At 39.5% G+C, this 27,845-nt stretch overlaps 1 protein-coding gene and 1 pseudogene across 5 annotated transcripts in view; both read left to right on the forward strand.

Moving 5' to 3' along the window:
* Positions 1-27,523, forward strand: part of Ccr3 (C-C motif chemokine receptor 3) — a 107,069-nt gene extending 79,546 nt beyond the window's left edge. The window contains exons 1-3 of one of the 4 annotated variants that reach the window (XM_087560165.1): positions 2,296-2,499; positions 16,336-16,389; positions 24,454-27,523. In XM_087560165.1, coding sequence (XP_087416291.1) covers positions 24,465-25,544 — 1,080 coding nt within the window. In that variant the 5' untranslated portion in view covers positions 2,296-2,499; positions 16,336-16,389; positions 24,454-24,464 and the 3' untranslated portion in view covers positions 25,545-27,523. 4 annotated transcript variants of the gene reach the window in all.
* Tarbp2-ps1 (Tarbp2 subunit of RISC loading complex, pseudogene 1) lies at positions 21,180-22,498 on the forward strand (annotated as a pseudogene). The gene has a single exon (XR_015628176.1). The product of XR_015628176.1 is annotated as a Tarbp2 subunit of RISC loading complex, pseudogene 1 (transcript).
* Positions 27,524-27,845: the final 322 nt, after the last annotated feature.

Here is a 27,845-nt window from a genome sequence, read left to right on the forward strand (position 1 = left end):
GAGTCCATGGCATATACTTATAGAAAGATCATCTTAGACAATATTATGGTTCTTGGATGGAGAACACAACTATTTAATTTGATGCCAGCTATGGTAGTGATGCTTGAATATTAAAAGACTACACATGGGAATGAATCCTTGGTTTATTCATTGGAGAAGCTACATTCTCAAAAGTACAATGGCTCCTTGTCATCTGTAACACTGATGCAAAATCTCCCAGGGCTATGATCTATCACTCAGAATTATGGCTGGCTCCTCATTCACACATTCCATCAAGAAGCATATTTCTCAGAGACTTACTCTTTGAGTTGATGATCAACCATTGCCTTTACTGTGTTTAGCAATTGATATTTGAGTTTTCCTTGTTCACATGTGAAGTGCACAGTGACTCATTTCCGGATCACTGCTAATGTCATTGGTTATTTTTATTTTTAAAATTAACTTGTGTTTTTGTATTTGATATGTGTGTGTGTCTATGCCTGTAGTTTGATAAACAAGGCTCATTTTCTCACTCTCTTCTCCATTTTTTAACTTGCTAAACATCTAGGTGAATGACAAAGACAAAAGCAGAGGGAAGCATTACTGTCTTCAGATAGTGTCAAGTCCCAGAAGACCAGGTGGTGGAAGCATTAAAAGCCAGGCTGGCCACAGTCTACAATCCCTAATCCTGAATAGCATCACGGGGCACTTCCTAACAGTCAAGCATTCACATGGGTTAGTTCACCCAGTCCTCTCATCCCTGAGGATTCTGTGATCTCTATTGTTAGTAAAATATTTATTACTTATGCATTGCTGTTCATTCAGTGCAACTGGACTCTAGTCTTTCTAAGCTAAAAGGGATACATGTGCTGGTTGTTGTCACACATGTTTGTTATTTCAATGTTAGGGTAGTTGAGGCAGGATGTTCTATAGTTCAAGGATAGCTTAGGCTACATGATGAGGTCCAGCTTAAAAGAAATCATAAAAAATGTCAAAGAAGGATAGAAGAAAGGAAAGGATGAAGAGAAGGAGAGGAGTTGGGGGTGGAGTGGGAAGAAAGAGAGACTAGGGAAGGCAAGCCAGGAGAGCTTTGAATAAGAATGGCCTCCATAGTCTCATATATTTGAATGCTTGGTCATCAGGAAGTGGCAGTTCTTGAGAATGATTAGCAAGCCCAATCAAATGCTTTCTTTATAGGCTGCCTTGGTCATGGTGTCTCTTCACAGCAATAGAGCAGTAACTAAGACATATGTATTAATTGTACATAGTAAGTTTTATTTTGACATTTTTGAGACATTGTTTGAATTTCATTGTTTATCTTTTATTTTTACATTCTATAGTATATATGTGCATGCATGTGGAGGCTGGAAGACAACCTTGAGTATCTTCACCAGTAACAGTGCCTACTTTCTTTGACACCAGATCTCTAATTGGCCTTAAGTTTACCAATTAGGCTAGGCTGGATGACTCAATAAGCCCCAGGGATCCTCCTTCATCTACTTATTCTACTATGCGCAGCATTTTATATAGGTTCAGTTTATTAAATACAGGACCTTGTATTTGTGAGGAAAGTATTTTACTTACTAAGCTATTTTCCCAGCCCCTAATACTACATTTTAAAAATCACCTTTTTAAAAAAATATTGGTACAATAGTGGCATAAGCAGTATATGGGTAACCAACCACTCTCTGATTAGATTTCAGACTCATTTTCTGAGATTAACACATATCTGACACTGGTTGAGGCTGGTCTTGAACCTCAGACTGGATAGACTTAGGGGACATCCAAATACTATTGTTCTGCTAAAGGAACATAGCAGTAAAACGATCCCTAATGTTATTGTGCTGTACCCATAGAACAGTGCCTTATTTAACCATCATCAGAGACACTGCTTCTTACAGTGTATTAGAACTAAAGTAGAGACCCACAACTGGACAATGTACAGAGAGATCTTAGAATACTCAGTCCTAAATGGAATTTCTTCATCAGAACCTCTCCTCGGGGCTCTGGGAGCTATGTGGAAGAGAAGTGGGGAAAGATTTTAAAAGTCAGAAAGGATAGATAACTCCAAGAAAACAGTATCTTTTGGACACCACAAAACTGATTCAGATAAGAACTCACAGAGACTGTGGCAGCCTTTACAGGGTCTGTACAGATTCAAGCCTGATAGGGTTCTACCACCGAGAAGGGGAAGTAGACATAGGCTTCCACCCCTAAGCAGGAAATTATCTATAACTGACATCTGCTTACAAAGGAAAACCTAGTGTTCTCCAATGGAGTTTCACTGGTGTGATGGTTTACATATGCTTGGCTTAGGGAGTGTCACTATTAGAAGGTGTGGCCTTGTTGGAAGAAGTGTGTCACTGTGGAGGTTGGCTTGGAGACCATCCTCCTAGCTGCCTGAGGATTCTCAGTTTGTTCCTAGCTTCCTTCAGATAAAGATGTAGAACTCCTGCACCATGCCTGCCTGGATGCTGCCATGCTCCCTCCTTGATGATAATGGACTGAACCTCTGAACCTGTAAGCCAGCCCCAATTAAATGTTGTCATTTATAAGACTTGCATTGGTCATGGTATCTGTTCACAGCAATAAAACCCAAACTAAGACAACTGGGTATTCTAATGGAATTCAATGGTGTTTTTGTAGATTTTTTAAAAAGTTTCACATTGCTTTGTTTGGACATTTTTTTGTTTTACATTTTTGTCTATTATGTTTCCAATCTTGTGTTTTTATGGGTATTGTCATGTTTGTTTCTTGAGGTTTTAAGTTTGAAAATTATATTTTGTTTGACTATTTGCTTTCTAAAGAAAGGGAAGGTGAAAAATGTCTGGGATAAGTGGAGGAGGGGAAACTATGATCAAAGTATATTGCATGATATTATTTTCAATTAAAAAACAAGAACCATTTATAATTTAAAAAAATATTCAAAGGTTGAGAGGAAAGAAACTGCCTTATTTTTAAAGCAGTTCCATCATTTTTGCATTCCTGCTAGATTAGAATGAGGGTTCCAGTGAGGATAAGAGAGTCATAGAGTGCAAGGGCTGTGAGTGTTCTATATTTGATTATGATAGTACTGCAAGGGAGTATGTAGCTGTCACATTTATTGAATTGTACACTTGTTGCTGTAAAATTATAAAAAAAAGCTGTCTTTTATCCCCACTAGATCTGGCACCCTCATGCCCCAAGATATCTGATAGATATCTTCAACTCAGTCAGCAAAGCCTCTCACCTGCTCTGCTCTATCCCATATCACAGTACCAAAGGCTTCTCTCTGAGCCTGACAGCAATCTCTCTACCCATCTAGTTCCCAAGGCAAGTTACCACCATGCCAGCAATATACATCCCAATTCTGTGGCGGCTTAGTGTCTCTGGCCACTACATACTCTCTTAAACTTAAATCGCCACATGAAAGAACACACAACACAATAACCTCTGATCCAATTGATAAGATATAATTGCCCACCTAAACATACAAAGCCTTGTACACATCCATCCCTTAAGAACATTCATAACAACCTGTAAATGTGCAGAGAGAAATCTTAACATCAGCCTCCATGTTCTCTTCTTGTCTTACTCCAGTCTCCTCCTCTCTCTAAAACTTTTCTCCCGCCCATCCTTCCTTCTCATCCAGTGATGGGCCTTGTTCTATCTTGTACCTGCCTACGCCTGTGTGATGACATCATCCTACATACACTAAAATGGGTACAAATAAAAATTAAAAACATTGAAATGTGACTAACTGAAAAACTGTTGGGAACTAGGGATATTAAAAGCAAACAACTTTGTTTTCACAGAGCAGAAGATGTTTCTTTCACCCTGTGCTTTTCTACAGGGTCTAGAAATCTAAGAGAAGACACTTTAAAAATGACTTTTAAACTATCTTTAAAAAATCTTGTGTAATAATGTCTTTACAGAAATCTTCCAATAGTTTTAAAATCTCTACAACTTTCTAGGAACTACTATAATTTGACGGTTTTCAATTCCTAGTTTCTTCTCTCCAAAGGCCTCATTCGGTAGCTAGGGTCCTCTATCAAGTCTCTGCCCTGTGCTCCATTTTAGCTACAATTTCTACTGCACTGTGTATTTCATGCTAGTGACTTGGGTGAAGCTGAAGCAAGTACATATTTTGTTCTAAGCCTGTGGCATCTTTTCACATCAATGTGAGGAAGCAGTTTGAATTTTGGCCTCACTATTTACTCAAGTGTGGTGTGGTTCTCTTACTTGCAGTTAGGAGACTACCAGAATCTGCTTCTCCTTGTGGTGTTTTGCAGTTCCAGGAGGAAATGTTTATAGTGTTATCCATGGAGGCATTCATGGGAAGATAGATAATAATCCTAGTATAACAAAAGTTGTATGGTTTTGTCATAAAATGTCTGTAGAAATGCTTTAAAAGTTCTCAACTTAGACCTAAAGAAAGATGACAACCATTTTGTTACTCAAAACCTTTAGTAGTTCCTCAATTTCTATATAATGAACTCCATTTACTTTAACTCTTTATTATTTAGTTAAGGTCAATGTTCAATTTTATGTCTCTTCACTTCATTTCAAGCTTCTCTGTCTCTGCCAGGTTCATCTTGAGATGTCATGAGCTACTTGTTGATACCTCACTGAATATAGAGGTAAAACCTCTCTGAAAGTGTATAGGGTGAAGTAGCAGCAGTGGTATGGAACAGATCTTTCAGTACTTCTGAATTCTCTGAGAGATGGAGCTTCCAAATCAGCATCTTTCTAATGGATGGCTGCATTAATAGATCTATAGACAAGTAGGCATATGGATACATTTTTATATTTCACTGACTTTGGAATCCCAGTATCAGAACCCATATATGTTCCTTAGTGTCATTTGCATGTTCACCATATATAAGAACAAACCTTTTTAGCTCCTGGCTGTGGAGAGTCTATTTACCCTTTCCTGGAAAGTTTCCCTCATTCTATCACATGAAATTCTATGTATGTTAGAGACCCTTGCTTTGTTGTGAAAACTTTCCAGTTCCAGTGGCCCACATGGGCATGCTTTCTGAACTCAGAATTTTCATTTGGCATTTCACACATTCATTATGTTAGAATTTAAGCAATGGCATTCATTATATTAGAACACAGTACATTATATTGGAATTTAAGCATATGGCATGGGTCACATGATACACACAGGTTCGCACATAGTCCCAAGTGATTTATTTCTCACGAACAATGAGAAATATGAATCATGACTATAAACTACACATGTGTCATTTTTTTTTATTAACTTGAGTATTTCTTATATACATTTCAAGTGTTATTCCCTTTCCCGGTTTCCGGGCAAACATCCCCCTCCCCCCTCCCCTTCCTTATGGGTGTTCCCCTCCCAACCCTCCCCCCATTGCCGCCCTCCCCCCATAGTCTAGTTCACTGGGGGTTCAGTCTTAGCAGGACCCAGGGCTTCCCCTTCCACTGGTGCTCTTACTAGGATATTCATTGCTACCTATGGGGTCAGAGTCCAGGGTCAGTCCATATATAGTCTTTAGGTAGTGGCTTAGTCCCTGGAAGCTCTGGTTGCTTGACATTGTTGTACTTTTGGGGTCTCGAGCCCCTTCAAGCTCTTCCAGTTCTTTCTCTGATTCCTTCAACGGGGGACCTATTCTCAGCTCAGTGGTTTGCTGCTGGCATTTGCCTCTGTATTTGCTGTATTCTGGCTGTGTCTCTCAGGAGCGATCTACATCCGGCTCCTGTCGGTCTGCACTTCTTTGCTTCATCCATCTTGTCCAATTGGGTGGCTGTATATGTATGGGCCACCTGTGGGGCAGGCTCTGAATGGGTGTTCCTTCAGTCTCTGTTTTAATCTTTGCCTCTCCCTTCCCAGCCAAGGGTATTCTTTTTCCTCATTTAAAGAAGGAGTGAAGCATTCACATTTTGATCATCCGTCTTGAGTTTCGTTTGTTCTAGGGATCTAGGGTAATTCAAGCATTTGGGCTAATAGCCACTTATCAATGAGTGCATACCATGTATGTCTTTCTGTGATTGGGTTAGCTCACTCAGGATGATATTTTCCAGTTCCAACAATTTGCCTACGAATTTCATAGACTCGTTGTTTTTGATAGCTGAGTAATATTCCATTGTGTAGATGTACCACATTTTCTGTATCCATTCCTCTGTTGAAGGGCATCTGGGTTCTTTCCATTTTCTGGCTATTATAAATAAGGCTGCGATGAACATAGTGGAGCACGTGTCTCTTTTATATGTTGAGGCATCTTTTGGGTATATGCCCAAGAGAGGTATAGCTGGATCCTCAGGCAGTTCAATGTCCAATTTTCTGAGGAACCTCCAGACTGATTTCCAGAATGGTTCTACCAGTCTGCAATCCCACCAACAATGGAGGAGTGTTCCTCTTTCTCCACATCCTCGCCAGCATCTGCTGTCACCTGAGTTTTTGATCTTAGCCATTCTCACTGGTGTGAGGTGAATCTCAGGGTTGTTCTGATTTGCATTTCCCTTATGACTAAAGATGTTGAACATTTCTTTAGGTGTTTCTCAGCCATTCGGCATTCCTCAGCTGTGAATTCTTTGTTTAGCTCTGAACCCCATTTTTTAATAGGGTTATTTGTCTCCCTGCGGTCTAACTTCTTGAGTTCTTTGTATATTTTGGATATAAGGCCTCTACCTGTTGTAGGATTGGTAAAGATCTTTTCCCAATCTGTTGGTTGCCGTTTTGTCCTAACCACAGTGTCCTTTGCCTTACAGAAGCTTTGCAGTTTTATGAGATCCCATTTGTTGATTCTTGATCTTAGAGCATAAGCCATTGGTGTTTTGTTCAGGAAATTTTTTCCAGTGCCCATGTGTTCCAGATGCTTCCCTAGTTTTTCTTTTCCAATAGTTTGAGTGTGTCTGGTTTGATGTGGAGGTCCTTGATCCACTTGGACTTAAGCTTTGTACAGGGTGATAAGCATGGATCGATCTGCATTCTTCTACATGTTGCCCTCCAGTTGAACCAGCACCATTTGCTGAAAATGCTATCTTTTTTCCATTGGATGGTTTTGGCTCCTTTGTCAAAAATCAAGTGACCATAGGTGTGTGGGTTCATTTCTGGGTCTTCAATTCTATTCCATTGGTCTATCTGTCTGTCTCTGTACCAATACCATGCAGTTTTTATCACTATTGCTCTGTAATACTGCTTGAGTTCAGGGATAGTGATTCCCCCTGAAGTCCTTTTATTGTTGAGGATAGCTTTAGCTATCCTGGGTTTTTTGTTATTCCAGATGAATTTGCAAATTGTTCTGTCTAACTCTTTGAAGAATTGGATTGGTATTTTGATGGGGATTGCATTGAATCTGTAGATTGCTTTTGGTAAAATGGCCATTTTTACTATATTAATCCTGCCAATCCATGAGCATGGGAGATCTTTCCATCTTCTGAGGTCTTCTTCAATTTCTTTCTTCAGTGTCTTGAAGTTCTTATTGTACAGATCTTTTACTTGCTTGGTTAAAGTCACACCGAGGTACTTTATATTATTTGGGTCTATTATGAAGGGTGTCGTTTCCCTAATTTCTTTCTCGGCTTGTTTCTCTTTTGTATAGAGGAAGGCAACTGATTTATTTGAGTTAATTTTATACCCAGCCACTTTGCTGAAGTTGTTTATCAGATTTAGTAGTTCTCTGGTGGAACTTTTGGGATCACTTAAATATACTATCATGTCATCTGCAAATAGTGATATTTTGACTTCTTCTTTTCCGATCTGTATCCCCTTGATCTCCTTTTGTTGTCTGATTGCTCTGGCTAGAACTTCAAGAACTATATTGAATAAGTAGGGAGAGAGTGGGCAGCCTTGTCTAGTCCCTGATTTTAGTGGGATTGCTTCGAGTTTCTCTCCATTTAGTTTAATGTTAGCAACTGGTTTGCTGTATATGGCTTTTACTATGTTTAGGTATGGGCCTTGAATTCCTATTCTTTCCAAGACTTTTATCATGAAGGGGTGTTGAATTTTGTCAAATGCTTTCTCAGCATCTAATGAAATGATCATGTGGTTTTGTTCTTTCAGTTTGTTTATATGATGGATCACGTTGATGGTTTTCCGTATATTAAACCATCCCTGCATGCCTGGGATGAAGCCTACTTGATCATGGTGGATGATTGTTTTGATGTGCTCTTGAATTCGGTTTGCCAGAATTTTATTGAGTATTTTTGCGTCGATATTCATAAGGGAAATTGGTCTGAAGTTCTTTCTTTGTTGTGTCTTTGTGTGGTTTAGGTATAAGAGTAATTGTGGCTTCGTAGAAGGAATTCGGTAGTGCTCCATCTATTTCAATTTTGTGGAATAGTTTGGATAATATTGGTATGAGGTCTTCTATGAAGGTTTGATAGAATTCTGCACTAAACCCGTCTGGACCTGGGCTCTTTTTGGTTGGAAGACCTTTAATGACTGCTTCTATTTCCTTAGGAGTTATGGGGTTGTTTAACTGGTTTATCTGTTCCTGATTTAACTTCGATACCTGGTATCTGTCTAGGAAATTGTCCATTTCCTGAAGATTTTCAAATTTTGTTGAATATAGGTTTTTATAGTAAGATCTGATGATTTTTTGAATTTCCTCTGAATCTGTAGTTATGTCTCCCTTTTCATTTCTAATTTTGTTAATTTGGACGCACTCTCTGTGTCCTCTCGTTAGTCTGGCTAAGGGTTTATCTATCTTGTTGATTTTCTCAAAGAACCAACTTTTGGTTCTGTTGATTCTTTCTATGGTCCTTTTTGTTTCTACTTGGTTGATTTCAGCTCTGAGTTTGATTATTTCCTGCCTTCTACTCCTCCTGGGTGTATTTGCTTCTTTTTGTTCTAGAGCTTTTAGGTGTGCTGTCAAGCTGCTGACATATGCTCTTTCCTGTTTCTTTCTGCAGGCACTCAGCGCTATGAGTTTTCCTCTTAGCACAGCTTTCATTGTGTCCCATAAGTTTGGGTATGTTGTATCTTCATTTTCATTAAATTCTAAAAAGTTTTTAATTTCTTTCTTTATTTCTTCCTTGACCAGGTTATCATTGAGTAGAGCATTGTTCAATTTCCACGTATATGTGGGCATTCTTCCCTTATTGTTATTGAAGACCAGTTTTAGGCCGTGGTGGTCCGATAGCACGCATGGGATTATCTCTATCTTTCTGTACCTGTTGAGGCCCGTTTTTTGACCAATTATATGGTCAATTTTGGAGAAAGTACCATGAGGAGCTGAGAAGAAGGTATATCCTTTTGCTTTAGGATAGAATGTTCTATAAATATCCGTTAAGTCCATTTGGCTCATGACTTCTCTTAGTCTGTCGACATCACTGTTTAATTTCTGTTTCCATGATCTGTCCATTGATGAGAGTGGGGTGTTGAAATCTCCCACTATTATTGTGTGAGGTGCAATGTGTGTTTTGAGCTTTAGTAAGGTTTCTTTTACGTATGTAGGTGCCCTTGTATTTGGGGCATAGATATTATGATTGAGAGTTCATCTTGGTGGATTTTTCCTTTGATGAATATGAAGTGTCCTTCCTTATCTTTTTTGATGACTTTTAGTTGGAAATTGATTTTATTTGATATTAGAATGGCTACTCCAGCTTGCTTCTTCTGACCATTTGCTTGGAAAGTTGTTTTCCAGCCTTTCACTCTGAGGTAGTGTCTGTCTTTGTCTCTGAGGTGTGTTTCCTGTAGGCAGCAGAATGCAGGGTCCTCATTGCGTATCCAGTTTGTTAATCTATGTCTTTTTATTGGGGAGTTGAGGCCATTGATATTGAGAGATATTAAGGAATAGTGATTATTGCTTCCCTTTATATTCATATTTGGATGTGAGGTTATGTTTGTGTGCTTTCATTCTCTTTGTTTTGTTGCCAAGACGATTAGTTTCTTGCTTCTTCTAGGGTATAGCTTGCCTCCTTATGTTGGGCTTTACCATTTATTATCCTTTGTAGTGCTGGATTTGTAGAAAGATATTGTGTAAATTTGGTTTTGTCATGGAATATCTTGGTTTCTCCATCAATGTTAATTGAGAGTTTTGCTGGATACAGTAACCTGGGCTGGCATTTGTGTTCTCTTAGGGTCTGTATGACATCAGTCCAGGATCTTCTGGCCTTCATAGTTTCTGGCGAGAAGTCTGGTGTGATTCTGATAGGTCTCCCTTTATATGTTACTTGACCTTTTTCCCTTACTGCTTTTAATATTCTTTCTTTATTTTGTGCGTTTGGTGTTTTGACAATTATGTGACGGGAGGTGTTTCTTTTCTGGTCCAATCTATTTGGAGTTCTGTAGGCTTCTTGTATGTCTATGGGTATCTCTTTTTTTAGGTTAGGGAAGTTTTCTTCTATGATTTTGTTGAAGATATTTACTGGTCCTTTGAGCTGGGAGTCTTCACTCTCTTCTATACCTATTATCCTTAGGTTTGATCTTCTCATTGAGTCCTGGATTTCCTGTATGTTTTGGACCAGTAGCTTTTTCCGCTTTACATTATCTTTGACAGTTGAGTCAATGATTTCTATGGAATCTTCTGCTCCTGAGATTCTCTCTTCCATCTCTTGAATTCTGTTGGTGAGGCTTGTATCTACAGCTCCTTGTCTCTTCTTTTGGTTTTCTATATCCAGGGTTGTTTCCATGTGTTCTTTCTTGATTGCTTCTATTTCCATTTTTAATTCCTTCAACTGTTTGATTGTGTTTTCCTGGAATTCTTTCAGGGATTTTTGCGATTCCTCTCTGTAGGCTTTTACTTGTTTATTAATGTTTTCCTGTGCTTCCCTAAGTGTGTTCATGTCTTTCTTGAAGTCCTCCAGCATCATGATCAAATATGATTTTGTAACTAGATCTTGCTTTTCTGGTGTGTTTGGATATTCCATGTTTGTTTTGGTGGGAGAATTGGGCTCCGATGATGGCATGTAGTCTTGGTTTCTGTTGCTTGGGTTCCTGCGCTTGCCTCTCGCCATCAGATTATCTCTAGTGTTACTTTGTTCTGCTATTTCTGACAGTGGCTAGACTGTCCTATAAGCCTGTGTGACAGGAGTGCTGTAGACCTGTTTTCCTCTCTTTCAGTCAGTTATGGGAACAGAGTGTTCTGCTTTCTGGCGTGTAGTTTTTCCTCTCTACAGATCTTCAGCTGTTCCTGTGGGCCTGTGTCTTGAGTTCACCAGGCAGCTTTCTTGCAGCAGAAAATTTGGTCTTACCTGTGGTCCCGAGGCTCAGGTTCGCTCGTGGGGTGCTGCCCACGGGCTCTCTGCAGTGGCAGCAACCAGGAAGACCTGTGCCGCCCCTTCCGGGAGCTTCAGTGCACCAGGGTTCCAGATGGTCTTTGGCTTTTTCCTCTGGCGTCCGAGATGTGTGTGCAGGGAGCAGTCACTTCTGGTTTCCCAGGCTTGTCTGCCTCTCTGAAGGTTTAGCTCTCCCTCCCACGGGATTTGGGTGCAGAGAACTGTTTATCCGGTCTGTTTCTTTCAGGTTCCGGCGGTGTCTCAGGCACAGGGGTCCTGCCGCTCCTGGGCCCTTCCCCACGGGAGCCCAGAGGCCTTATACAGTTTCCTCTTGGGCCAGGGATGTGGGCAGGGGTGAGCAGAGTTGGTGGTCTCTTCCGCTCTGCAGCCTCAGGAGTGCCCACCTGACCAGGCGGTTGGGTCTCTCTCTCACCGGGTCTGGGAGCAGAGAGCTGCTGCGGGCCGGGATCCGCGGGTGTGGGACTTCCGGTAAACACAGAACGTGCCCGGTCCTAGAGAAATTCTGCTTTCCTGTGTCCCAAGCTCACCAGGCAGCTTTCTTGCAGCAGAAAATTTGGTCTTACCTGTGGTCCCGAAGCTCAGGTTCGCTCGTGGGGTGCTCCCCACGGGCTCTCTGCAGCGGCAGCAACCAGGAAGACCTGTGCCGCCCCTTCCGGGAGCTTCAGTGCACCAGGGTTCCAGATGGTCTTTGGCTTTTTCCTCTGGCGTCCGAGATGTGTGTGCAGGGAGCAGTCACTTCTGGTTTCCCAGGCTTGTCTGCCTCTCTGAAGGTTTAGCTCTCCCTCCCACGGGATTTGGGTGCAGAGAACTGTTTATCCGGTCTGTTTCTTTCAGGTTCCGGCGGTGTCTCAGGGACAGGGGTCCTGCCGCTCCTGGGCCCTCCCCCACGGGAGCCCAGAGGCCTTATACAGTTTCCTCTTGGGCCAGGGATGTGGGCAGGGGTGAGCAGAGTTGGTGGTCTCTTCTGCTCTGCAGCCTCAGGAGTGCCCACCTGACCAGGCGGTTGGGTCTCTCTCTCACCGGGTCTGGGAGCAGAGAGCTGCTGTGGGCCGGGATCCGCGGGTGTGGGACTTCCGGTAAACACAGAACGTGCCCGGTCCTAGAGAAATTCTGCTTTCCTGTGTCCCAAGCTCACCAGGCAGCTTTCTTGCAGCAGAAAATTTGGTCTTACCTGTGGTCCCGAGGCTCAGGTTCGCTCGTGGGGTGCTCCCCACGGGCTCTCTGCAGCGGCAGCCACCAGGAAGACCTGTGCCGCCCCTTCCGGGAACTTCAGTGCACCAGGGTTCCAGATGGTCTTTGGCTTTTTCCTCTGGCGTCCGAGATGTGTGTGCAAGGAGCAGTCACTTCTGGTTTCCCAGGCTTGTCTGCCTCTCTGAAGGTTTAGCTCTCCCTCCCACGGGATTTGGGTGCAGAGAACCCACATGTGTCATTTTAACACAGAGATCTAAGGCACACAGAGATTTCATAGTTCAAAGCTCATACCATTTTTTGAGTGACAAAGAAGAGAGACTGAAAGGCTGAGGAGATGGCTCATCTGGCAAAGCACTTGTCATGAAACTGTGAAGATCTGAATTTGGAACTTCAGCACCCACATAAAAAAATCAAAATCAAAACCAAAACCTACCAACCAAAAAACAGGCATGGTATCAAAATACCTGTAATCTCAGCACTGGGGAGACAGATCCCTAGAGCTCACTGGCCAGTTAGTCTAGCCAAGCCTGTGAATTTCAGGTTCAGCAAAAATCCCTGTTAGAAAAAAATAAGGCAGAGAGCAATTGAAAAAGGCACACAACATTAATCACTAACCTTCATATGTATACACAAACGTGCATGCAACATACACACATACACACACACGCACATACACACACACAAAAACACACATACACACACACGCACATACACACACACACACACACACACACACACACACACGATGGATTCTGAGTCCAGTCATCCATTGATAAATTCTGAACTTTTACTGTTATAAACTGAAGTTCCCAGAAAAAAGACATATCCGTGTTAAAAACTCAAGACATTCTCACCAATATATTTCAAAAGTGCTTCTATTTATGACTTAACTTTGTTCTGTAACTATAAAAACCTCATTACATCAGTTATTCACTGGAACGTGTTGTTTATGATGACCTGAACCCATGATCCCAGACCATGATCACTCATATTTGCCTGCATAATAAATTATATCCAAGTCCCTTTGAGATTAAAATTGTTTTACATTGAAATTGTCACAAAGGGAAAAGGTGTTTAGCCAGTGTGAACATGGTATGGTTTGGTGTTATTATGTATTCAATTACTAAATACTGGCCTCTAAGATCTGGTTGCCCCCAACTTGGAGAGCCTCACCCATACTAACTGATGCTATGGAAATCTTACCCCCCATGTTACCCCTGATTGGTTAATAAATCCTAAAGCCTATGATTGGACAGTAGATAGAGGTAAGCAGGTTTTCAGTTACCCAGCTGGGAGTCACAGGTAGAGAGGAAAAGAGAAGGGACAGAGAAAGTAAGAAGCGTCCGTGAGAGGAGATAGACCCTGAACATATGGCCAGGAGAACCAGCAGATAACTAGGTATCTATGGCTGGGATGTTAAGTTAGAATAGCTCCAAAATCTGCCCAATCTAGGATTACAGTTTGAAAAAATACCTGGGCTATATGTCTTTTATACCAGTTAGTTAGAATTTATAATTCCTTTGACATGTGGTGTGCTACACTGGGCACCGAAATGTGCCCAACATGGGTACATTTATTCTGGTGGTCTGCTATACCCCCTTGTTGCCTTCAAATATATATTATGGGTTTCTACCCCCACTTCAGACCATTTAGTTTCCAATTAAAAGATACAGATCTTTTAGGTTTATAACAAGCCTTATAACACTACAGTTGGGTAGATATCAGCCCTTTAAGCTATCTTGTCCGCTTCCCTTTTGCATCTGTTTCATTTACACTGCTCCTGCTTCATCAGATCAGCTCTCATGGCCACATATGCTACCACATATGGTTCATCCTACCATATGGTGACTCCTTCTTCCTTCTGCTCACCTCTCCTCATGGTCCCTGCTTGAGATCCTAAGCCCCAGCAAACCTTTGCTCTATCCTCTCTCTTCTGCTAAGCCCAAGCTGTAGACATCTTTATTAACTTGGGGGAAAAGTTTACTTAGCATTATTTGGTGTACATTAGAATCTCCTTGTCAGGGGCAACCAGATCTTGGCGGGGGGTCAGTGTTTAGCCTTTGAATACATAGCAGCACCAGACCAACACCCTAAAATATCAAATAACAGATTAAAACTTATTAGTCAGGGTTCTCCAGAGCAGGTTAAATCAGCTTACATTAGAATAGTAACAGTTGTCTCACAACTGAGAGTGCTTTGAACCTTGTAGCTTCTTAGTCCAGGAAGCTTTAAGCAGGTCCTGGAGAGCCACTAGTCTTTAGTTGACAATGGAAGCCTTGGAATGCTGATTTTGATATCAACGAAGGAATCCACACCAGTTAGAGTAGTTCAAGTGTTTGCCTGAATGCTGGAGAGGCCATCAATCTGTTAGCTGCCCAGTCCATTGGTCTCAATCTGAAAAGCTGGAAGGTTCCTGGAGAGCCACTGGCTCTTAGCCCATGTCATGGAAGGCTGAGAAAACTGGTTGTGATATCAGCTGTAGCAACAGCAGAAAAAGGGAGAACAAAGGCAAATAATCTTCCTACTGCCATGTTCTTTTAAAATAACTGAGTTGCAACCCTGAAGTTTTGGCCCACACATGGGGTTAGTCTTCCCACATCAATTAAGGAAGTCAGAACACTTTTTTCAACTAAAGCTGCCTACTCAGTGATTCTAATTTTTGGCAAGTTTATGTTAGAAGAAACTATCACAAATAGTTAAGTGTCTGGTTAGCTATTATTAACACTACTTATGTACTCTTGGCACTTTATTAGATGTTGATCCCCAAAGTCACAGTTTGAATCTGAATCCCTCACAGGCTCATTTATTTGAACACTTGTTCTCTAGCTAGTGGTGCTATTTTGGTGCTGTTTTGGGAGGTTGCAGAGCCCTTTGGGACTAGGTGGAACCAATGGATTGCTGGGATGGATCTGGAAGGTCATATTTCTCTCTAGCTCCACTTTAAGCTCTGTTTCCTGATTGGAAAGATAAATTCTACTATGCCTTCTCCACTATAATATAGGCGAAATCCTTCATCTTTTTAAAAGTTACCATTGGGTATTTTATCACAGGGATAAAAAAAAAAATCTAAAACACCCAACAACTCAATAGATCCCATATGGTAAGAATTAAGTTCCCTTATTTCTATCCTCTTTCTTCCTCTCTATTCACTTTCTTGTCCCCTCCCTTTCTGAATATCTAATAAGAACTTTGTAAATTCATTGACCTGTCCAGTTAGTATAAGAGATTATACATGTATTTGGTACTATTCACATCAACATTAGGTGAATGAGTTTAGTATCCATTATCACACTAGGTCCCTGAGGATATCAGTACACAGGCAAGATACATTCCTAGCCTTGGGATGCTATGTCACAGTGGAATTCAACCTACTGGTTGAGATCTGCACTTTATATTGCAACTTCCCAGGTTTATCTTAATTGACTTCATGACAGCTTTAGGAAATAAATATCTGTTACAATTATATAGGAGAAAACTAGGTGTCCAGCAAGGCTGGCTCAGTGATTACCCTGCGATCAAGCAGCTATGGAGCCACTGCAGAAATGCAAACTAATGTCTTTCTGTATTGTCAAAACCTTTACTGATGTACTTGCCCTCATAATCTTCAGTTGCTCCCAGCAAATTTGCTGTCTCATCCTTTCCTTAAGAGGAAATTCCCACATTGTTCTTCCACAGTCTGCCCATGAGTCAAGGATTATTGGGAAGTTGTTACCCGTACCTCACATAAAAAAATTAACAGTGCCAAATGGGTGAAGAGCCTGCAAGATAGTTGCTGAGTGTCAGCAATATCCATCCATAGATAACTCAACTGAAAGCTGAGTATGTGTAGTAAATAACAAAACGGAAGAACTGTAACATGTTGGTATCTCTCTGAAAACTTGCAAAACCTGAGAAGCTAGCCTGTTTAAAACAGGAAGCTCTGTTGTTTACTACCTGACTGGTGTATGTGATCAAATGTTATCTCTGTTTCATTAGCAGTGAGACCTAAGTTACTACTGGACTCATAAAGGACTTAGCAAAAATCATCAGGTATCGTTTCTTTTTTTATTCTCTTTTGGACAATAACATATTGAAATTCAACAGATGTTTCTTAGAAGATATTTCCATGTAGGCTTTCAGAATTCTAGGAAAGGAAAAATGCGTATATTAGTCAATGTAGGTAGAAGAAATACCTTCTAGAATCTCTCTTGATTCCAAGAAGGAAGTGGTGTATAGTAATTTAAAGGTAACATAAGGTAGACTTAGAAAAGATTTTGTAATATATTTCCATTTTCTTCTTGTTTTCCTCATTCCTATCCTTCCATTCTCACATCTATACTATGACACAGCTGCCAGTTGTATTATTCTGAACATGAACTTTTTAACTATTCAAGATACATTATCTGTTGCCAGCCTGTACTTCTTATAAATCATAAACCATGAAGAATAGTATTCCAAAAGTGTAACATTAGTAGTGTTTGATACTAACTTTTAAGATCATCATAAAAATGTAGGCTATTGTGTATGTATATTAGCATGAAAAATATATTCATGTATTTGTGTGTATACTAAGTAATGGTGTGTTTCAATGTATAATTAATGTTTATGTCAGAAATCAACTGTAAGTCAGACTATCAGATGGATTGATTAACTATTGCCATGGTGTCTCTGTCTGGATTAGGCTGGGTGGCTTGCCTTTGGTAGATATATCTCTGTTAAAGGGTAGAGACAAAAAAAACAAAACAAAACAAAAAAAACCCTCCATTTAGCATTTTTTTTAAAACCCTACTTTGGCTGGGGTTAGAAGTTATCTGGTTTTGGTGAGTGCTTTGAGAGAGGGTGGTAGTCTTCAGTTACAAGTGCTCTAGCCCCAACCTGTTCTCAATCTGTGGATCACAACCCCTTTGGTGGTGGCATATCAGCTATCCGGGATATTAGATATTTATACCACAATTAATAAAAGGAGCAAAATCACAGTTATGAAGTAGCAATGAAATAATTTTATGTTTGGGGAGTCACCACAACATGAGGAGCAGTTTTAAAGGGTTGCAGCAATAGAAAGGGTGAGAACCACTGGGCTGGAGGATCCTCTTACTCCTTTCAAAAGATGGTAATGATTACACTGAAATCGGTCACTGAGTAATTTCTCCTGGAATTAGAAACACGAGTACTCTATGACTCAACAAGAAAGAAGCAAATATGCTCAGCAGAATAAATTAAGTAAAGAGCACAGCCAACACACAGAAGAGAGAATATGGTGACTAAGAATTACAATTTAAAAATCCCTCAAAAACCCCTCAACAGAATAGTAATAACAACAGTAAGACAACTCTATATTCACCTCACTGGCCCAGTAAACTTTTTTTGTTTTGTTTTAGTTCTTTTCCATGTTTGGGATGCTTTCTAAAGCTGGCACATCACCTACAGTGCTAAGACTTTATTGTTATACATTTCCTGGAAGCAAATTGACAGAATGCATCAAGAGTTTTGGAAATGTTATTAGAGTTTGAAAAAGTGTCTTGGGGTATATAGTTTAAGGAAAAGAGTTTTAAAGACAGAGATGTTGGTTGCTGTATTATTTATAAACGGGCAAAGTAGGATCAACTTCATTTAACAATAAGATGATAATTGAATAATTATGAAGATCTACCTAATATGTTGACACTATTACAAATTATTTTTCAAATCTTCTTAAACCACATGAGATCAGGGTGTTTAATGTAAGTAACAGAAGACAATTTCATGTGTGTTGTCAATTATAATGTACATAGCACCTAGTAGAGGCACACAGTGTGTTTCTTGGTATGCTTACTAGAATAACTTGGGCTTAGCAAGCTGAATGTACTGGTCATGCTTGGTCATGCTGATTACATTACTTTGCCAGCACATATATTTTCCCTATGAAAATATATTTTTCATAACCATCTTGTTCAACTAAATAATATCAGCCCCATATTTAAAGCTATCTGCTACATTTAAAACACCTGCTATTGAAAGACAATGACCAACTCTGCTCTTCAGGAAAGAAGGTTTGCAAAAGTCCTTGGCAGGTTCGTGAAGCCAAGTTCCTCAACGTCTTGAGTTTTAGAACTGACTACACTTTGAGATTTAGAATGTTTGACTGAATAGGGTCGATGCCACTGAAGCAATATTTAGCCATCCATGTAACTCAAATGACAAGTGGAAATTTCAAAACAAATCTACAAAGGTATGTAAATGAAAAGGACTTGTCTCATAGCAGGAATCATTTAAATTTCTTAAATAATCAAAGACTTTGAGAAAATCAACATGAGACCAAAGAACAAAGAAGAAGAAATTTAAGAAGAAACTCAGAATAGATAGTCTAACTACATAGAAGTTTGTTGAAATGTATAGACTGTAGATCTGTATAATTTTAGTGTGATATTTATTGTTAACTTTTTAATGAAGTTGATAAAATAAATAAGAACTATGGAAACCCTTTTAAAAAAATTTTTGAGAACAGACATAGTTTTAAAGGACAGAAAAAAAAAAGAGAAAAACAAGACCAAAATCTACTTTTGCATTAGTATAACTTTGATATTAAGGCATAAACTTTCCTAAAATCATCCAACTTTAGGAGACCTGATCTCTATCCCTGTCTCCTCTTGTCCCTGTCTTGTTTTCTCATTTCCTCCTCAACTCCACTTAGGTACATATAAATTTTGTCTTCTTTACTTCTCATTTGGAAATAATCTTTAAATAACCTCAAAGACAACAAGATGATTAGTTTTCTCCACAAAAGTACATTCTCAAACTACCTTTGTCCTACCCAAAATGTACCTTATTTTTCTGACACATGTGCAAACCTGTTTCCTTTATTATTTCTTGGGATTTTAATTTAAAAAAAAAGTAGATTTACTAACCTTGGCTAAGAATGTAGTTCAGTGGTAGAGTCTTTGCTTATCATATTCTAGGCCCTAAATTTCATTCCCAACATTGAACAAAAATTCATTACCTTTACATTTATTTCCAGAAAAATGAGGAAACTCACCATTGCATATATTTCTATCTATTCTAATTTTTACTATAACACAGGGCATGTTTATAGATGGACCCAAATATCTATCTGCATGGGAGCAAAATTTATCTATAATTGTTCACACTTTTCAAATGATCACAGGACTCAATAATTTGTGTAGATTTCCTTAATTTCCCATTCTTGAGGATAAAAATATTAAAATCATCAACTATACAATATTCTTTCATAGGGAAGATTTACATCTTGTTTTAAAAAAGAAAAGGAAAGGCAGAGCTACTCTTTACTTAAAGGAAGACGGTTTTGTTTGGATTGGATGTTTTACACTATGTAGTCATGCCTGGCATTGACATTTTAGTCAGAGATGACAGCATGTACAACTATGGTATCACAGGATGATGAGGGACATGAAAATTTCTATATTGCAGCGATGCCACAACCTTTATAACATCATAGCACAGTGTACTGCAAGTGTGCACAGAGATGCTGCGTAAAGAAACTACTATGTTGCCACTTCTTTAGAAGGCTAGCACAGGGCTGAGGATGTAGCTTTGTGTCATGGTATTTGCCTGTCACTAAATGCCTTGCATTCAGCCACCAGAACCACATAAGTAAGCAAACAAATTGTAAACTTACTTTTTAAAAGTATAGTCCATACAAACATGAACTACATATGCTATTTGATGACTAACTAGGTAAGTGGTTTGTAGAGTTCCTATTCTATGTTTTAATTGTTATTTTAGAATAGGCATTTTAAAACATGGTTAAGTGTGTACTGGCATTGTGAATACATTTTATACCTTGTTTCAGCTTATTTTCAGACCTTTAAAAGAGCACAGTTAAAATTAAAGATTGCTCAAAGTTCTGGAGGAAATAATCAGATCAACAGTCTGATGACAGATGATAAATTCATTAACACTTTTAAAATCTTCTAGCTTCTTAAAACCATATTTTATGGGGCTAGAGATATAGCTCAGTATTTAAAGTGCTTCATGACCTTACAGAAGACCTGGGTTTGGCTCCTAGCACACACGTAGCAAGTCGCAACTACCTGTAACTCTAATTCCAGGGGACTTAATGCCCTTCTTTTGACCTTCTTTGGTTCTTGTACACCCGTGGTACACATAAACTCATGAAGTTACACACACATATCCAATAATAATGTGTAAATATATGTAAAACAGAAAAATGTATTATGTACTTTCATCCGCATGTGTATATATGTTAGGCTTATACTTGTGTTACTTGCATGGCAGCTGTAGGTGAGTGCCATGCACAGAAACTAGAATTGGTAAATGAGCCTTTAATTCAAATGACTTAAATAAATAAGCACATTTGACAAATTTGTATGTAAGATAAAGATGTCTTAAAATAATTAGTATGTATTTTGCCAAGGCTGTGATAAGCCAGTCTGGATTAAACTTATCTGTTAAATGTTTAACTTACAATGTGTATTATTTTCCATGTATCAAATATACCAACTTTCAGATTTCTCCTTTGTCAAGGAAATACATTAAAATACTGATTATATTTGGTATGCAAAGTCTGCATGTTTTGTAGACTTTGTATGTAATTGTATGTGTTGTAGATATATGTAGACATTGTATACATGCAGTCTAAAATAGTTGTTAAAAGTAAATAAACTAAATGTGAATTATAAATTCTACCAAAAGAACATATATTTGGGTATATTAATAAATATGATTGATGCTAAATTAAAGATATATAGCACACAAGTTAAAATTGATTTCTTCCTGAATTTTTTTAATTGTTGGAATTACTAACAATTTAAAATTCTCCTTAATATAAGCACTTCCACGTTAAAAAAAAAAATGAAACCGTACAGCTTTCGTTTGGGGTTGGCTTGATTCCCAGACTGCACTGGAGCCCTGGGCTTTATGCCCCTATGTTCAGTGTATTTGGTGGGCACTGGGTTCCTGAATTGCATTGTGTCAGGGGGAAATGGACGTTCAACCAGCACTATGGCACTGGATCCCTCACCTTAACTAAGAACAGTACCTTCTCCACTTGCCTTCAGACCTTGCTTCCCTCCTGGACCATAACTTTTAACCCAGTCTATGGATGCTGTACTGCCTGGGGATTCATGGACCCTATAATGTGGCTAGGTCTAATGTGACAGTGAATGGCCATGTGGGTGCCGAAAGAGGAAGTGTGATGTTGGTCTGTGCCCCTCCCCAGCATAGAGCAAATGCTGTCCGCCAACCAGGGGGAGACCCTATCAGCCCTTCTTCAGGAGTATGGGACCAGAATAGGAAAGAAGCCCGTGTACGACCTTCCCAAAACTAAGGGCCAAGCCCATCAACCTAATTTCACCTTCTGGGTCACCGTTGGGGACACCAGCTGCACTGACTCTTCACAACTCCTGTTGTTGCTGCAGAAGCTGCTGCCCCTGTTCCATCTGCTTTACTAACCAGGAACTCTCCCATGGAGATGCAGGCCCCTGACTCTCCTCAGCAGTCTGAGTGCAACCCTGTTGGTGCTCTGCAGGAACTGGTGGTGCAAAAAGGCTGGCGTTTTGCCAGAGTATATGGTGACCCAGGAGTCTGGGTCTGCTCACCACAAAGAGTTCAATATGACCTGCCGGGTGCAGTGTTTCATTGGGATTGGCAGTGACACTTCCATAAAGCTGGCAAAGTGTAACGCAGCAGCTAAGATGCTGCTTCGAGTGCACACAGTACCTCTGGACGGCGGGGATGGCCACGAGGCCAAGCCATTTTTCCATTGGTGTGAGCTCCCGCCTGGATGGACTGAGGAACCGGGGGCCAGGCTGCACCTGGGATTCCTTGCGGAATTCTGTGGGAGAAAAGATCCTGTCCCTTCGCAGTTGCTCCGTGGGTTCTCTAGGGTCTTTGGGCTCTGCCTGCTGCAGCGTCCTCAGTGAGCTCTGCAGAGCAGGCTTTCCATGTCAGCTATCTGGATATTGATGAACTGAGCCTGAGTGGGCTCTGCCGGTGCCTAGTGGAGCTGTCCACCCAGCCGGTCACTGTGGTTCTGCCACTAGCAGGGAGGCAGCCCAAGGCGATGCTGCTCGCTATGCAGTACAGTACCTCAGATCGTGACCAGTAGCAAATAGCACCCACTACAGTGATCGGTGTCCTTTACTTCTTGCTCCTTCTGCCCTGGGTCCATGCGTCTGCCTACCTCTGGTGCCCTCCAGAGATGCCATCTCTACCTCTGACCCAGCTCGCCTGCCTTGAGACTGAGGAAGGCACAGGCAAGCAAGGAGCCATGAACCACAAGGCCCCGGCCAGCACAGGATTTGCCCTCATTCCATGGATGATGAATGAAGGGAAATTGGAATTCTATTGGAGTCCAGAATAAATGATGTTCTTTAGCTTCCTAAAAACAAACAAACAAACAAAAACAAAAAAAACCAAAAAACATGTGATTATGATTGAAAAGCAATTTTTAGAGTTTGTGAATATGTCCTTTTATTAAAAAATGATTGTCTTTATTTTGGAGATTTCTTAAAGCATTATTTCAAAACTTAAATTTAGGAAAAGAATACAGTTCAGAGAAAAATCAATAAACGAGGAAGAAAATTAAAAATGTACATAAGAATATATTTTTGATGAGAACAATTGAAAAGTAAAAAAATATATATATAAATTAATTTTATAAGATAATATTTTACTCTAAAACAAGATGTTCTTTAAAACGAATATGGCAAAACTATGGTTTTAAACAACTCAAGCAACATTTTCAAAAGACTGTAAACTGTTAGCCCTGAAATTTCTCAGTGTGTTCTTGGCATTTGGAGAAACTTCAAACCTTGACTAGTTCAGATACTATTCCTTCTGAATTGAAAGAGCCCATCTTTGAGGTTTCCAACACAGATACAACTGGCTAGGGAAAAATGAGAAAACAAGGTGTTTTCATGGCAGTTTCCTTTTGACTCTCCCAGGTAACTCCCAAAGAAGGAAGATGCCTTCCTAATGAGTGTCCTTATCTGCCAATGGGAGACTCAAAGGCTATCAGTAAATCTGGGGCCAAATAATTGAGCACCTAACAATCAGGAGGGACATTGAAAGACAAGTCTGTTCAAACCGTCCTCAGAGGAGTAAGTTAGGTGACCAACCCAACCTAGTCATTTCTTCAAACTTGTCCCTTCCTCTTAGCCAGGAGAAAGTAGGCCCTTCTCTGAGTAAGCAGAGTATAAATTTACTGCCCTTCATGAGATTTCTGCCTTGTTTGCTTTTCTTCTTTCTCTGCTGGAGTCAGTAGTCTGTAGCAAAGCAGACACTGGTCCTCCAGCTCCTGGTCTAATAAACTAAGGATTGGAAAATCTACTTCTCATACCCTCCAGCTCATCATCTTTTTTTATGAAAGAGAAGCTCTTGGGATATCATTGCTTACCTTAGCACCACCAAGAGCCAGAGAAAAGAAGAGTCAAAAAAGAAAATGCTGCTTAAAATTATACTGATTTCAAAGTTTAATAATAATAATAATAATAATCAATAAATAATCAATAAATCAATAAATAATCAATAGCTGTATTCATAATGTTTATATTTAAATTACTGACAAGCAGATTGTATATAGATGTAAATTAAAACTCTACTAAACTTTAACCTACTTATTAGAGAATTTCAGATAAATTACTGTCACAATAAGCATCAGTGTCCCCATTAAGTATTTTGGGCATGTTTGTCAAAGGGCCTAAGAGAGGTGGTTATCATTACTAGTACCAGACATTTATATGACAATTATGATTTGAAACTCATCGTATATAAAATAGAATTTCCAAATGCCTTAAAGTATGCATTAGTGATAATAATTACATATCATGCATGGATCATATAATTATCATTCTTTTTGCTCTTCAGTTCAAAACTTTGAATTTCCTCCTTCAAATACTGTCAGAAATTAATAGTCCCATGCTTTACCACCACCTACAGAACTTCTGTTTCCTTTTCTATTATGAATCATGATGACTTTGAGAGCTATAGAGTTATTTTCTGACCCCTACTCAGAGCATTTAAGATATATCTTTTGAAATTTGTACTAGACAAATTCTAACTTGGGTCTCTTAATGAATAATCAAGTGGTATGTTTCACATGGTTAATTGTTTCTTTGTTTGTTTTTTCTATAATAGAGACAAGTAAAATGGCATCCAACGAAGAGGAACTCAAGACTGTTGTTGAAACCTTTGAGACCACACCCTATGAATATGAGTGGGCACCACCCTGTGAAAAAGTCAGCATCAGAGAGCTGGGGTCATGGCTCCTGCCTCCACTGTATTCCCTGGTGTTCATCGTCGGCCTCCTGGGCAACATGATGGTTGTGTTGATCCTCATAAAGTACAGGAAGCTGCAAATTATGACTAATATCTACCTACTCAACTTGGCAATTTCTGACCTGCTCTTTCTCTTCACTGTCCCATTCTGGATTCACTATGTTCTGTGGAATGAGTGGGGTTTTGGCCACTGCATGTGTAAAATGCTCTCTGGGCTTTATTACCTGGCCTTGTACAGCGAGATCTTTTTCATCATCCTGCTGACAATCGACAGGTACCTGGCTATCGTTCATGCTGTGTTGGCCCTTCGAGCACGAACTGTGACTTTTGCTACTATCACCAGCATCATCACTTGGGGTCTTGCAGTATTGGCAGCATTGCCTGAATTTATCTTCCATGAGTCCCAAGACAATTTTGGAGATCTTTCCTGCAGTCCTCGCTATCCAGAGGGCGAAGAAGACAGCTGGAAGCGTTTCCATGCTCTAAGAATGAACATTTTTGGTTTAGCTCTTCCTCTCCTCATTATGGTTATCTGCTACTCAGGAATCATTAAAACTCTGCTTAGATGCCCCAATAAAAAAAAACACAAGGCCATCCAGCTTATTTTTGTTGTCATGATAGTCTTTTTTATTTTTTGGACTCCATACAACCTGGTTCTTCTTCTGTCTGCTTTCCACAGCACATTTTTGGAGACCAGCTGTCAGCAGAGCATACACCTGGACCTGGCCATGCAAGTGACTGAGGTGATTACCCACACCCACTGCTGTATCAATCCAATAATCTATGCCTTTGTTGGTGAGAGGTTCCGGAAACACCTTCGGCTCTTTTTCCACAGAAATGTGGCAATCTACCTGAGAAAATATATTTCATTCCTTCCTGGCGAGAAACTGGAAAGAACAAGCTCTGTCTCCCCATCAACTGGGGAGCAAGAAATCTCTGTGGTGTTTTAGCTGGGCAGAGAAAACTGCCCCTCACTCTATGGACTAGAGGCAAACACATTAAGTCAATCATAACGACCTCTAGTTCAGTCATTTGTACTTTCCATGCACTTCTGATGCTCTCAAAGACCTGAAAATACACATAATGATTGAAATATATCTTCATGTACCCCAAGGTCATTTCTGGAGGCCATGTGCTGGCCAGTTGATAATTCATCAGACATGAAAAGGACAGCTTTTCTTGATTCTCTAAAGAGTTACATATGCTTTGATTCACTTAAATGTTAAATAATCCATTCAGGAAAAGTAGGAAGGTTTAAAAATACATTTCTACTTTAGCCATTTTTGACATCAGTAAAATGTTTCACAAATGCATTTACTTCATTTCCTAAGTAGTTTTTTTAACTTCTTGATGAATGGTTTTCTTCTTCTTTTAAAAAATTATTATTTGTATATGGACTATTGCTTTTGCAGGAGACTGGATGTTATATTATGTTTAATTTTTCTTAAAAGTCAAATGAAATCACATTTCCTATTAGTGACTGAGAGCATCTTGGAAGGAACATATTGTCCTCCTAAATGCCAGTTTTATGTTGAAAAATAAGCTGGGACCATCTGTGTTGAGAAGTCCAGGTGTGGTGCTGTCATTAATTCTTCCTAGACTTGACATCATAAGTACCTGGAGGGTGTATTGACACATTCACAGATGACTCATATTATAGGAGGAGAGTAGAAGTTTGGAGATAGACAACATTAACAAATAAAGTAAATAAGACTGGAAACCCCTTTTCACCTGTTCTCATATAACGTAGAGCATGTACAAGAAAAGTCTATGATATCACACAGGAAAAAGTTGGCACTATGCAAATAAACCATAACCCTTATCACTATAAGAATTCATATGATACAGTGCTTTTGGGTATCTGTCTTTTTTCAGATCATTAGTCTCCTATTCTCAGGAACATCTTTTTATCTTTCTTAATAAACTGCCTGTATGAATTTCATCTATATGTTCATTATTCTGGCACATTATTTCTAGACCCTAGAAATCACAGGAGGTGCTCTCTGAATTCAATTGTGCACTTATAGTACCACCCCAAAGCTTATGATCTATATTTGAAATGAGACTTGAGCATCAACAACATCAAAGTGATGGCCATGATACTTGTCCCAAAATCACACTTTTAGAACTATGTTGTAACTGTGATGCTTTCAGAGACTCAATAATTGAAACTTAGGATTTAAAGCACTGTGGGAGGAATATATGGACCCTTTAGACTTGTTTCTAATAAGGTTATATGCCATTATGATCAGCTGATAAGATATGCTAGTCTCTCTGAAACATTACTATAGGAGGAACTTACAATTCTATCAGTCTATAAGTTTTATACAGTTGAGTGCTCTTGAATATATATGTATTAACTAGAAGCTGTGAAAGACACAAAGGTGAATAAGGAAAAAATGGAGTGGATATGGCTCAGGTCCCTTTCTCTCATTCCTTTTCTTCCCCCTAATTATAGCTTCTTAGGGATGTAGCTTCTAAGCTTTTACTTAATTTGTATTTGTAACATGGCACTTTTCTTCTGGGTTTAACATGGTCATCTTGTAGTTATTTTGAAGTAGAGATTACTTTGGTCTAGTGGCCATGACAATTATTTGAATAGAACAATGTAGAGGTAAGTTAGTTAGTAATGATGCTTTTGGAGCTATTGATACTCAATAGTAGAAAGAAATCTAGGGTCATGGTAACTGTGACCTCATCTTATATTCCAATCATTACTCTCTCCTGCCCCAACTTGCACATGATCTTGGGTGATGATAAAGCTATATAAGAATAGAAGAGTTACTTGAAAATGTGACTCCATGATTGTGTTTTCCTGAGGTCATTATCCATGATAGGATGAAATTTTGTGATGGGACAGTTTATTGAGGGTAACTCACTCTTTTAAGTATCCCTTCAATCAATAAACTCATTGGTTTGCTAAGTTGAACTATGGTGGACTCATTGCTTTGGTTTATAATTTGGTTCTTATCTGAGGTGAATACATATTTGTTTAAGATAAGTTAGGGCAACAATTTGTCATTTTCTAGAGAAGTTGTAGACAATGTGACATAAGCCCACCAGCTGCTCATCTAACACCTGCCTGTTAAGTTTCAGGAATGGGATATAAAAACACTGCCTTGGGTTAAGTGAGGAATCCAACGTGCAACTTGTAAGAAAAAAAAATCATGAACCTTGTCCTTGTAAGACCTCAGTCAAACCGGATAAAGAAAGGAACAAAGGAATTCAATGCAAAGAGGTTCCTCTTCTCT

Source organism: Rattus norvegicus, chromosome 8 (assembly GCF_021556685.1).
Source record: "Rattus norvegicus strain SHRSP/BbbUtx chromosome 8, alternate assembly SHRSP_T2T, whole genome shotgun sequence".
NCBI lineage: Eukaryota > Metazoa > Chordata > Mammalia > Rodentia > Muridae > Rattus > Rattus norvegicus.